Source organism: Pseudophryne corroboree, chromosome 11, assembly GCF_028390025.1.
Source record: "Pseudophryne corroboree isolate aPseCor3 chromosome 11, aPseCor3.hap2, whole genome shotgun sequence".
Taxonomy (NCBI): Eukaryota; Metazoa; Chordata; class Amphibia; order Anura; family Myobatrachidae; genus Pseudophryne; species Pseudophryne corroboree.
The window spans coordinates 338,010,295-338,022,959 of NC_086454.1; the positions used below are offsets into that span (position 1 = coordinate 338,010,295).

At 52.8% G+C, this 12,665-nt stretch overlaps 1 protein-coding gene across 1 annotated transcript in view; it reads right to left on the reverse strand.

The window, feature by feature from the left end:
- The window catches only part of MMP15 (matrix metallopeptidase 15), a 49,124-nt gene extending 37,036 nt beyond the window's left edge, over positions 1-12,088 (reverse strand). Inside the window, exon 1 of the mRNA XM_063945847.1 lies at positions 11,630-12,088. Within this exon, the coding sequence (XP_063801917.1) occupies positions 11,630-11,743 (114 nt within the window). The 5' untranslated portion in view covers positions 11,744-12,088. The remainder of the gene's footprint in view (positions 1-11,629) is intronic.
- Positions 12,089-12,665: the final 577 nt, after the last annotated feature.

The window sequence follows — 12,665 nt, forward strand, 5'->3', positions numbered from 1 at the left end:
CAACTTGTTGGGAGCATATAGTATAAACAGTGAGTCAGATTTCCTGACTCCAGCTGTCCTTGAAATGTATATTTTTAAAGCTCTGACAACGTCCAACAACTTGGAGTCCTCCAAGTCGCTTGTAGCCGCAGGCACTACAATAGGCTGGTTCAGATGAAATGCTGACACCACCTTAGGGAGAAAATGCGGACGAGTCCGCAGTTCTGCCCTGTCCGAATGGAAAATCAGATATGGGCTTTTGTAAGATAAAGCTGCCAGTTCTGACACTCTCCTGGCCGAAGCCAGGGCTAGTAGCATGGTCACTTTCCATGTGAGATATTTCAAATCCACAGTTTTTAGTGGTTCAAACCAATGAGATTTGAGAAAGTCCAAAACAACATTGAGATCCCACGGTGCCACTGGAGGCACCACAGGGGGCTGTATATGCAGCACTCCCTTAACAAAAGTCTGGACTTCAGGAACTGAAGCCAATTCTTTCTGGAAGAAAATCGACAGGGCCGAAATTTGAACCTTAATAGATCCCAATTTGAGACCCATAGACAATCCTGATTGCAGGAAATGTAGGAATCGACCCAGTTGAAATTCCTCCGTCGGAGCACTCCGATCCTCGCACCACGCAACATATTTTCGCCAAATGCGGTGATAATGTTGCGCGGTTACTTCCTTCCTTGCTTTAATCAAAGTAGGAATGACTTCTTCCGGCATGCCTTTTTCCTTTAGGATCCGGCGTTCAACCGCCATGCCGTCAAACGCAGCCGCGGTAAGTCTTGAAACAGACAGGGACCCTGCTGAAGCAAGTCCCTTCTCAGAGGTAGAGGCCACGGATCTTCCGTGATCATCTCTTGAAGTTCCGGGTACCAAGTCCTTCTTGGCCAATCCGGAACCACTAGTATCGTTCTTACGCCTCTTTGCCGTATAATTCTCAATACTTTTGGTATGAGAGGCAGAGGAGGAAACACATACACCGACTGGTACACCCAAGGCGTTACCAGCGCGTCCACAGCTATTGCCTGCGGATCTCTTGACCTGGCGCAATACCTGTCCAGTTTTTTGTTGAGGCGAGACGCCATCATGTCCACCATTGGTCTTTCCCAACGGGTTACCAGCATGTGGAAAACTTCTGGATGAAGACCCCACTCTCCCGGGTGAAGGTCGTGTCTGCTGAGGAAGTCTGCTTCCCAGTTGTCCACTCCCGGGATGAACACTGCTGACAGTGCTATCACATGATTCTCTGCCCAGCGAAGAATCCTTGCAGCTTCTGCCATTGCACTCCTGCTTCTTGTGCCGCCCTGTCTGTTCACATGGGCGACTGCCGTGATGTTGTCCGACTGGATCAACACCGGTTTTCCTTGAAGCAGAGGTTCTGCCTGGCTTAGAGCATTGTAGATTGCTCTTAGTTCCAGAATGTTTATGTGAAGAGACGTTTCCAGGCTCGACCACACGCCCTGGAAGTTTCTTCCTTGTGTGACTGCTCCCCAGCCTCTCAGGCTGGCGTCCGTGGTCACCAGGATCCAATCCTGTATGCCGAATCTGCGGCCCTCCAATAGATGAGCACTCTGCAACCACCACAGAAGAGATACCCTTGTCCTTGGAGACAGGGTTATCCGCTGGTGCATCTGAAGATGCGACCCTGACCATTTGTCCAACAGATCCCTCTGGAAAATTCTTGCGTGGAATCTGCCGAATGGAATTGCTTCGTAAGAAGCCACCATTTTTCCCAGGACTCTTGTGCATTGATGTACAGACACCTTTCCTGGTTTTAGGAGGTTCCTGACAAGTTCGGATAACTCCTTGGCTTTTTCCTCCGGGAGAAAAACCTTTTTCTGAACCGTGTCCAGAATCATCCCTAGGAACAGCAGACGTGTTGTCGGAATTAACTGGGATTTTGGAATATTCAGAATCCACCCGTGCTGTTTTAGCACTTCTTGAGACAGTGCTAATCCCATCTCTAGCTGTTCTCTGGACCTTGCCCTTATTAGGAGATCGTCCAAGTATGGGATAATTAATACGCCTTTTCTTCGAAGAAGAATCATCATCTCGGCCATTACCTTGGTAAAGACCCGAGGTGCCGTGGACAATCCAAACGGCAGCGTCTGAAACGGATAGTGACAGTTCTGTACGACGAACCTGAGGTACCCCTGGTGTGAGGGGTAAATTGGAACGTGGAGATACGCATCCTTGATGTCCAAGGATACCATAAAGTCCCCTTCTTCCAGGTTCGCTATCACTGCTCTGAGTGACTCCATCTTGAACTTGAACTTCTTTATGTACAGGTTCAAGGATTTCAGATTTAGAATAGGTCTTACCGAGCCATCCGGCTTCGGTACCACAAATAGAGTGGAATAATACCCCTTTCCTTGTTGTAAAAGAGGTACCTTGACTATCACCTGCTGAGAGTACAGCTTGTGAATGGCTTCCAAGACCGTCACCCTGTCGGAGGGGGACGTTGGTAAAGCAGACTTCAGGAAACGGCGAGGTGGATCCGTCTCTAGTTCCAACCTGTACCCCTGAGATATTATCTGCAGGATCCAGGGATCTACCTGCGAGTGAGCCCACTGCGCGCTGAAATTCTTGAGACGACCCCCACCGCCCCCGAGTCCGCTTGAGAAGCCCCAGCGTCATGCTGAGGCTTTTGTAGAAGCGGGGGAGGGCTTCTGTTCCTGGGAAGGAGCTGCCTGTTGCAGTCTCTTCCCCCTTCCTCTGCCTCGTGGCAGATATGAATATCCCTTTGCTCTCTTGTTTTTAAAGGAACGAAAGGGCTGCGGTTGAAAAGTCGGTGTCTTTTTCTGTTGGGGAGTGACTTGAGGTAAAAAGGTGGATTTCCCGGCTGTAGCTGTGGCCACCAAATCCGATAGACCGACACCAAATAACTCCTCCCCTTTATACGGCAAAACTTCCATATGCCGTTTTGAGTCCGCATCACCTGACCACTGTCGCGTCCATAAACTTCTTCTGGCCGAAATGGACATAGCACTTACCCGTGATGCCAGTGTGCAAATATCCCTCTGTGCATCACGCATATAAAGAAATGCATCCTTTATTTGCTCTAAAGACAGTAAAACATTGTCCCTATCCAGGGTATCAATATTTTCAATCAGGGACTCTGACCAAGCTACCCCAGCACTGCACATCCAGGCTGTCGCTATAGCTGGTCGTAGTATAACACCTGTATGTGTGTATATACTTTTTTGGATATTTTCCATCCTCCTATCTGCTGGATCTTTAAGTGCGGCCGTCTCAGGAGAGGGTAACGCCACTTGTTTTGATAAGCGTGTGAGCGCCTTGTCCACCCTAGGAGGTGTTTCCCAGCGCGCCCTAACCTCTGGCGGGAAAGGGTATAAAGCCAATAACTTCTTTGAAATTAGCATTTTTTTATCGGGGGCAACCCACGCTTCATCACACACCTCATTTAATTCATCTGATTCAGGAAAAACTATAGGTAGTTTTTTCACACCCCACATAATACCCTGTTTTGTGGTACCTGTAGTATCAGCAATATGTAACGCCTCCTTCATTGCCAAAATCATATAACGTGTGGCCCTACTGGAAAATACGGTTGATTCATCACCGTCGCCACTGGAATCAGTGCCTGTGTCTGGGTCTGTGTCGACCGACTGAGGCAAAGGGCGTTTTACAGCCCCTGACGGTGTTTGAGGCGCCTGGACAGGTGCTAATTGATTGTCCGGCCGTCTCATGTCGTCAAACGACTGCTTTAGCGTGTTGACACTATCCCGTAATTCCATAAATAAAGGCATCCATTCTGGTGTCGACCCCCTAGGGGGTGACATCCCCATATTTGGCAATTGCTCCGCCTCCACACCAATATCGTCCTCATACATGTCGACACACACGTACCGACCCACAGCAGACACACAGGGAATGCTCTTAAAGAAGACAGGACCCCACTAGCCCTTTGGGGAGACAGAGGGAGAGTTTGCCAGCACACACCAAAAAGCGCTATATATGACAGGGATAGCCTTATAATAAGTGCTCCCTGTATAGCTGCTTTAATAATATAATTTTGCCACAATTTTGCCCCCCCTCTCTTGTTTTACCCTGTTTCTGTAGTGCAGTGCAGGGGAGAGCCTGGGAGCCTTCCTGACCAGCGGAGCTGTGTGAGGAAAATGGCGCTGTGTGCTGAGGAGATAGGCCCCGCCCCTTTTTCGGCGGGCTCGTCTCCCGCTCTTTAGTGGATTCTGGCAGGGGTTAAATATCTCCATATAGCCCCCGGAGGCTATATGTGAGGTATTTTTAGCCAAAATAGGTTTTCATTTGCCTACCAGGGCGCCCCCCTCCCAGCGCCCTGCACCCTCAGTGACTGCCGTGTGAAGTGTGCTGAGAGGAAAATGGCGCACAGCTGCAGTGCTGTGCGCTACCTTTAGAAGACTGAGGAGTCTTCTGCCGCCGATTCTGGACCTCTTCTCGTTTCAGCATCTGCAAGGGGGCCGGCGGCGAGGCTCCGGTGACCATCCAGGCTGTACCTGTGATCGTCCCTCTGGAGCTAATGTCCAGTAACCAAGAAGCCAATCCATCCTGCACGCAGGTGAGTTCACTTCTTCTCCCCTAAGTCCCTCGTTGCAGTGATCCTGTTGCCAGCAGGACTCACTGTAAAATAAAAAACCTAAGCTAAACTTTTCTAAGCAGCTCTTTAGGAGAGCCACCTAGATTGCACCCTTCTCGGCCGGGCACAAAAATCTAACTGAGGCTTGGAGGAGGGTCATAGGGGGAGGAGCCAGTACACACCACCTGATCGTAAAGCTTTACTTTTTGTGCCCTGTCTCCTGCGGAGCCGCTATTCCCCATGGTCCTTTCAGGAACCCCAGCATCCACTAGGACGATAGAGAAACAAGGGTTATTTCACCTTGCAGGCTTCTTCCGTGTATTTTAGCCATGTCTTTATATAATCGGGCAGTGGCTTGTGCGTGTGACTTGAGTGCATGACACGGAGCTACTTTTCTGATCCAGTTGTGTCCACTGCAGAGAGCACAGCCCAGGGGAATACACAACTGATTATGTAGAAACATGGCTGAAAAGAAAAGGCTGAAGGCGGGCGTGTATAAACTGAAGGTAAACCTCACCCTTAACCAGGAAAGGTTTGTACTGACAATTGCAGTAAGATACGGGAGGTGATTAGGGACAGTGTACAGCAATTCTCAGTGAGCTATGAGGCACAATGATTGGTAAATCAGTAACCCGCGTTGGCGTGGACCTTGGCTGCCTCGGGCTCTTTTAGCCACAAACCAAGGAAACATTAGAGACGGCTCAGGAAGGGACGATGGGTTCCCAGAGGCGGGTGTTCAGGGGATACGGGCCTCTGTGTTTGGGGCTGGGGAGTGCAGCCTCCCAGGGTGTGAGATTACAGATCAGGTGCCAGGGCCTGAAATAGAAAGTGTTTGTCTGATGAGAACATATTAACCAGCCAAGGACAGCGATAACCTCAGTGCATTAACCCTCGCCGGGAAACTCAGCGCATTAACCCTCGCCGGGACACTAGCAACACACTGCAATCTTGTCCCACAGAAGCCATATGGACCAGCGCCACGCAGGGGTCATAAACTGGGAAAGCCAGGTGTCAATCGTTGCATAACGTTATAAAGCCTTCTGCAGCATAACCTAAAGGAAGAATCAGCATTATATCTATACAGGTGCAGGGGCTTCAGTGCTCACAGAGCTGCTCCTAGTGTGGCCGCAGGAAGTATACCCTGCCAACGTGTTACCGGGGGTTCCCTACATTTATGTGGTAATGTCTCCAATATAGATGCCCTGAGCCTGGATAACTGAGAGATTGGAGCAATAGTTATCACCAGGAGAGAGTGACTGCTGCGCAAGGCTCATGTAGAGACACAATAGGCGGGTGTATTAGTACTAATCACTGATCGTCTAGGTGTCCTGAGCCAGGAGAACTGAGTGATTGGAGCAATAGTTATCACCAGGAGAGAGTGACTGCTGCACAAGGCTCATGTAGAGACACAATAGGCAGGTGTATTAGTACTAATCACTGATCGTCTAGGTGTCCTGAGCCAGGATAACTGAGTGATTGGAGCAATAGTTATCACCAGGAGAGAGTGACTGCTGCGCAAGGCTTATGTAGAGACACAATAGGCGGGTGTATTAGTACTAATCACTGATCGTCTAGGTGTCCTGAGCCAGGATAACTGAGTAATTGGAGCAATAGTTATCACCAGGAGAGAGTGACTGCTGCACAAGGCTCATGTAGAGACACAATAGGCGGGTGTATTAGTACTAATCACTGATCGTCTAGGTGTCCTGAGCCAGGATAACTGAGTGATTGGAGCAATAGTTATCACCAGGAGAGAGTGACTGATGCACAAGGCTCATGTAGAGACACAATAGGCGGCTGTATTATTACTAATCACTGATCGTCTAGGTGTCCTGAGCCAGGATAACTGAGTGATTGGAGCAATAGTTATCACCAGGAGAGAGTGACTGCTGCGCAAGGCTCATGTAGAGACACAACAGGCGGCTGTATTATTACTAATCACTGATCGTCTAGGTGTCCTGAGCCAGGAGAACTGAGTGATTGGAGCAATAGTTATCACCAGGAGAGAGTGACTGCTGCGCAAGGCTCATGTAGAGACACAATAGGCGGCTGTATTATTACTAATCACTGATCGTCTAGGTGTCCTGAGCCAGGAGAACTGAGTGATTGGAGCAATAGTTATCACAAGTGTGGCCGGAGACCCCCCAGCCACGTGGATAATGGCAACCGAGGCATTGAAGGAGTTAACCCTTAGCTGCCAGGCGCCATTTTAAATGGACAACGGGCACTAGGTGCCATTTTAAAAAGGAACACTTGGCTCTAGGCACCATGCACTATACATGACTAAATGCATGTTTAATAATGTGACTTAATATGTTATATCGCTGTGCAGCGCGTAGTTGGAGAATTATAGACTGCACAGTTATAGAACTGCATGGACAAAGCACAGGTATGAGTTATTTTGTTTCTAATAGGCTGTGGCAATTGTTCTTCAGCAACTTATACATAGCAAGTCATATGGTAATTGTCCTAGTTCCAGCAGGGGATAGGTGGCGATTAACAGGCCTTTTGGTGGTCAAACATTTTCTTTTAGATACAAACTAAGGTTTGGAAAGAAGACTGCTTGTGCTTTCAGCATCACCTGTTGTGTGATAAGTCAAAACTGGTTTTACATGGAGGTGTGAGACAAAAGTGGCTGCTAAATCAGATTGTGTTTTACGAATGCAAACTAGTGGGTTTCGTGTAACAACAATTAAGATTTATGTTTAAAATGTCAAGAACGTTGTCTATGTGTGAGAGGGTGACTGCAATAGAAATTCAAGTTATATTTACATTTGTGAAAGAGACAGGAACATGTTAATCAGATTGTGTTTGGGAAAGCCACTGGTTTGGTTCATGAATGAAAAGGAGCAGAACATTGCTTTATCTGATTATTAACACTTTTGAAATGTAACTTGTATTTATTTATATTTTGTGCAATAACCTGATTGGTTGGAGAAGACAGGGAGGGCTTACCCCCCTGTGGTACTGTGTGTGGAATTGAGATAAGAAGAGGAGGCCTGTGAGCTCCAGTGTATTATACCATTTTCATTCTCCTGTGAACATCTTGCTGTATTGCTGAGCTCTTTTCAGAACTATTTTTGGGCAAATAAAGATCTTGTGACCTGCAGGACTAGGTGAAACCTAGCTCAGTTTTCCGGCTGTCCAGGATGCACCCAGCTCCAAGGTCCGCCTCCAGCCAGCTACCGGGTAGAGGCCTAGTCAAGTGACTAGTGGGGATTCATCACACCACACAGGGGTGGTAAGACAGCGTGTCGACGCATACAGAGCAGAACCGTAGTTCCAGACGCCATGGCAGGTTAGGAGTCTGGTGGTGGCAGCATAGTACCCGCTCACTGCGCAGTGGGTGGAGTCAGTAACAGGCGGTTACTGATGGTAAGCGGGAATCCCCTAATTGGCCAGGTCCCGTGTGACCTAAAACTCCATTCTGTGACTGGGGACGGGATGCGAAGCGGTGAGGGCTCTCATACGGGACCGTCCGGTCACAACCAGGAGAGAGTGACTGCTGCACAAGGCTCATGTAGAGACACAATAGGCGGCTGTATTATTACTAATTACTGATCGTCTATGTGTCCTGAGCCAGGAGAACTGAGTGATTGGAGCAATAGTTATCACCAGGAGAGAGTGACTGCTGCACAAGGCTCATGTAGAGACATATGGTGATAGATCGATAGATCGATAGATCGATAGATAGATAGATAGATAGATAGATAGATAGATAGATAGATAGATAGATAGATAGATAGATAGATAGATAGATAGAATATGGGCTACAGCTGCGGATGGATACATTGTGCAGATTAATGGAAATCCGGTCTACCTCTATGATAATGTATGGGCAGGAGATACTGCACATGGTACTGCACTTCGGGGAGGTAGGTGACCTCCCTGCATGTCTGTATCGAGGAGGAACAGGATTAGGATGTAGAGGAACAATTAACCCTTTACAGTCTTCAAGAGCATCCAGTGTATTATATGTGATGTACAGTGCAGGAATGTGCACAGGTGTAACAGTAACACAATGTAACAGTGATGGGAAGCACAGGAGACACTATACACCATGAGGAAATGTCACTGCTACACTTCACTGTGCTTAGCTTCAGGTGACAGAGCTCGGGCTGCTGGGGTATTAGGGGGACACAGAGGGCAGGCTGCTGGTGGGGTAAGCGGGGGCAGAGGGTAGGCTGCAGGGGTATTAGGGGAGACACAGAGGGCAGGCTGCAGAGGTATTAGGGGGGACTGAAGGCAGGTTGCAGGTGTATTAGGGGGCAGAGGGTAGGCTGCAGGGGTATTAGGGGGGACAGAGGGCAGGCTGAAGGGGTATGGGGGGCTGAGGGCAGGGGTGTTAGGGGGGGACAGAGGGCAGGCTGCAGGGGTATTGGGGGGGCAGAGCTCAGGCTGCTGGGGTATTAGGGGGGCAGAGGGAAGTCTGCAGGGATATTAGGGGGGGGGACAGAGGGCAGGCTGAAGGGGTACTGGGTGGCTGAGTGCAGGGTGCAGGTGTATTAGGGGGGCAGAGGGCAGGGATATTAGGGGGGCAGAGGGCAGGCTGCAGGGGTATTAGGGGGGACACAGAGGGCAGGCTGCAGGGGTATTAGTGGGTAGGCTGTAGGGGTATAAGGGGGACACAGAGGGCAGGTTGCAGGGGTATTAGGGGGGCAGAGGGCAGGCTGCAGGGGTATTGGGGGGACAGAGGGCAGGCTGCAGGGGTATTTGGGGGGACAGAGGGCAGGCTGCAGGGGTATTTGGGGGGACAGAGGGCAGGCTGCAGGGGTATTGGGGGGGGGCAGGCTGCAGGGATATTAGGGGGGGGGACTGAAGGCAGGGTGCAGGGGTATTAGGGGGGCAGAGGGAAGGCTGCAGGGATATTAGGGGGGGACAGAGGGCAGGCTGAAGGGATATATGGGGGCTGAGGGCAGGGTGCAGGGGTTTAGGGGGGACAGAGGGCAGGCTGCAGGGGTTTTGGGGGAGCAGAGGGCAGGCTGAAGGGGTATTAGGGGGGGCAGAGGGCAGGCTGCTTGGATATTAGGGGGGACACAGCGGGCAGGCTGCAGGGGTATTAGTGTGGTAGGCTGAAGGAGTATAAGGGGGACACAGAGGGCAGGTTGCAGGAGTATTAGGAGAACACAGAGGGCAGGCTGCATGGGTATTAGTGGGTAGGCTGTAGGGGTATAAGGGGGACACAGAGGGCAGGTTGCAGGGGTATTAGGGGGGCAGAGGGCAGGCTGCAGGGGTATTGGGGGGACAGAGGGCAGGCTGCAGGGGTATTGGGGGGACAGAGGGCAGGCTGCAGGGGTATTGGGGGGACACAGAGGGCAGGCTGCAGGGGTATTGGGGGGACAGAGGGCAGGCTGCAGGGATATTAGGGGGGGGGGACTGAAGGCAGGGTGCAGGGGTATTAGGGGGGCAGAGGGAAGGCTGCAGGGATATTAGGGGGGGACAGAGGGCAGGCTGAAGGGATATTTGGGGCTGAGGGCAGGGTGCAGGGGTTTTAGGGGGGACAGAGGGCAGGCTGCAGGGGTTTTGGGGGAGCAGAGGGCAGGCTGCAGGGGTATTAGGGGGGCAGAGGGCAGGCTTCAGGAGTATTAGGAGAACACAGAGGGCAGGCTGCATGGGTATTAGTGGGTAGGCTGTAGGGGTATAAGGGGGACACAGAGGGCAGGTTGCAGGGGTATTAGGGGGGCAGAGGGCAGGCTGCAGGGGTATTGGGGGGACAGAGGGCAGGCTGCAGGGGTATTGGGGGGACAGAGGGCAGGCTGCAGGGGTATTGGGGGGACAGAGGGCAGGCTGCAGGGGTATTGGGGGGACACAGAGGGCAGGCTGCAGGGGTATTGGGGGGACAGAGGGCAGGCTGCAGGGATATTAGGGGGGGGGGACTGAAGGCAGGGTGCAGGGGTATTAGGGGGGCAGAGGGAAGGCTGCAGGGATATTAGGGGGGGACAGAGGGCAGGCTGAAGGGATATTTGGGGCTGAGGGCAGGGTGCAGGGGTTTTAGGGGGGACAGGGCAGGCTGCAGGGGTTTTGGGGGAGCAGAGGGTAGGCTGAAGGGGTATTAGGGGGGCAGAGGGCAGGCTGCTGGGATATTAGGGGGGACACAGCGGGCAGGCTGCAGGGGTATTAGTGGGGTAGGCTGAAGGAGTATAAGGGGGACACAGAGGGCAGGTTGCAGGGGTATGAGGGGGACACAGAGGGCAAGCTGCTTGGGTATTAAGGGGGACACAGGGCAGGCTGCAGGGGTTTTAGGGGGGCAGAGGGCAGGCTGCAGGAGTATTAGGGGGACACAGAGGGCAGGCTGCAGGGATATTAGTGGGGCAGAGGGCAGGCTGCAAGGGTATTAGTGGGGCAGAGGGCAGGCTGCAGGGATATTAGTGGGGCAGAGGGCAGGCTGCAAGGGTATTAGTGGGGCAGAGGGCAGGCTGCAGGGGTATTAGTGGGGCAGAGGGCAGGCTGCAGGGGTATTAGTGGGGGCAGAGGGCAGGCTTCAGGAGTATTAGGAGAACACAGAGGGCAGGCTGCAGGGGTATTAGTGGGGGCAGAGGGCAGGCTTCAGGAGTATTAGGAGAACACAGAGGGCAGGCTGCAGGGGTATTAGTGGGGGCAGAGGGCAGGCTTCAGGAGTATTAGGAGAACACAGAGGGCAGGCTGCAGGGGTATTAGTGGGGGCAGAGGGCAGGCTGCAGGGGTATTAGGGGGACACAGGGCAGGCTGCTATGGGTAATAAGGGGAGACACAGAGGGCACGCTGCTGGGGTATTAGTGGGGGCAGAGGGCAGGCTGCTGGGGAATTAGGGGGACATAGAGGGAAGGCTGCTGGGGTATTAAGGGGGACACAGAGGGCAGGCTGCAGGGGTATTAGTGGGGGCCAATGGCAGGCTGCAGGGGCATTGGGGGTACACAGAGGGCAGGCTGCATGGGAATAAGGGGGGCAGAGGGCAGGCTGCTGGGGTATTAGGGGGACACAGAGGGCAGGCTGCAGGGGTATTGGGGGGGGGGGGTAGAGGGCAGGCTGCAGGGGTATTAAGGGGGCAGAGGGCTGTTAGGGCTCTGGGCTGCACAGCATGCATTGTACCTCAGTCCTGGAGTCATCCTCATTGCTCGCATTGTATCCCTGACAGCAGAGGAGGATCAGACCCCATTCCAGCAGTAACTCCTTAGTCCGGCGCAGTCCCCCCCTCTCGGCCATATTTGGGGGTCACTTTCTCCCCTCTCTGTTTCCTTTCGGCCCGGTGTCGGGATGCGGCTTGTGTGACGCTCCCTGAACGGAGCCCGCTGGCCCGGATCCCAGGCCACACCCCCGGCACACCTCGCAGTTTAGAGCTGGGCTCCGCCAGGCACCGGCTGCAAATCTCAGGCGCTCAGTCTCCCCGAAATAATCCCGCTGTGATCCATGAACGGTGATTCCCCCACCCCAGGAGAGCCCGGGTCAGTGTGACAGGAGGGCGGCGGCCAGAGTCCCTGGCAGCGGGCGAGGGGCGTCCATCTGTCTCTGCTGCTACTGCACCATGCACTGAGGCTGAGCCCCTCCCTGGTCACCGCCCTCCCCATTATCCTGCCCTGCCTGTACCCCCTCCCCAATCCCATTACCCAACCTATACCCTCTCCCCACTACCCTGCCAGTACCCCCCCTCCCCAATCCCATTATTTTGCCCTGCCTGTACCCCAATCCCATTACCCAGCCTGTACCCCCCTCCCCAATCCCATTACCCTGACCTGCCAGTACCCCCTTCCAAATTATCCGGCCGTGCAGTACCTCCTCCCCATTACCCTGCCCTGCCAGTACCCCCCTCCCCAATCCCATTACCCTGCCCTGCCAGTACCCCCTTCCAAATTATCCGGCCGTGCAGTACCTCCTCCCCATTACCCTGCCCTGCCAGTACCCCCCTCCCGAACCCCATTACCCTGCCCTGCCAGTACCCCCTTCCAAATTATCCGGCCGTGCAGTACCTCCTCCCCATTACCCTGCCCTGCCAGTACCCCCCCTCCCCAACCCCATTACCCGGCCCTGCCTGTACCCCCTCCCCAATCCCATTACACAGCCTGTATCCCCTCCCCATTACCCTGCCAGTACCCCCATCCCGATCCCATTATCGTTCCCTGCGCTGCCT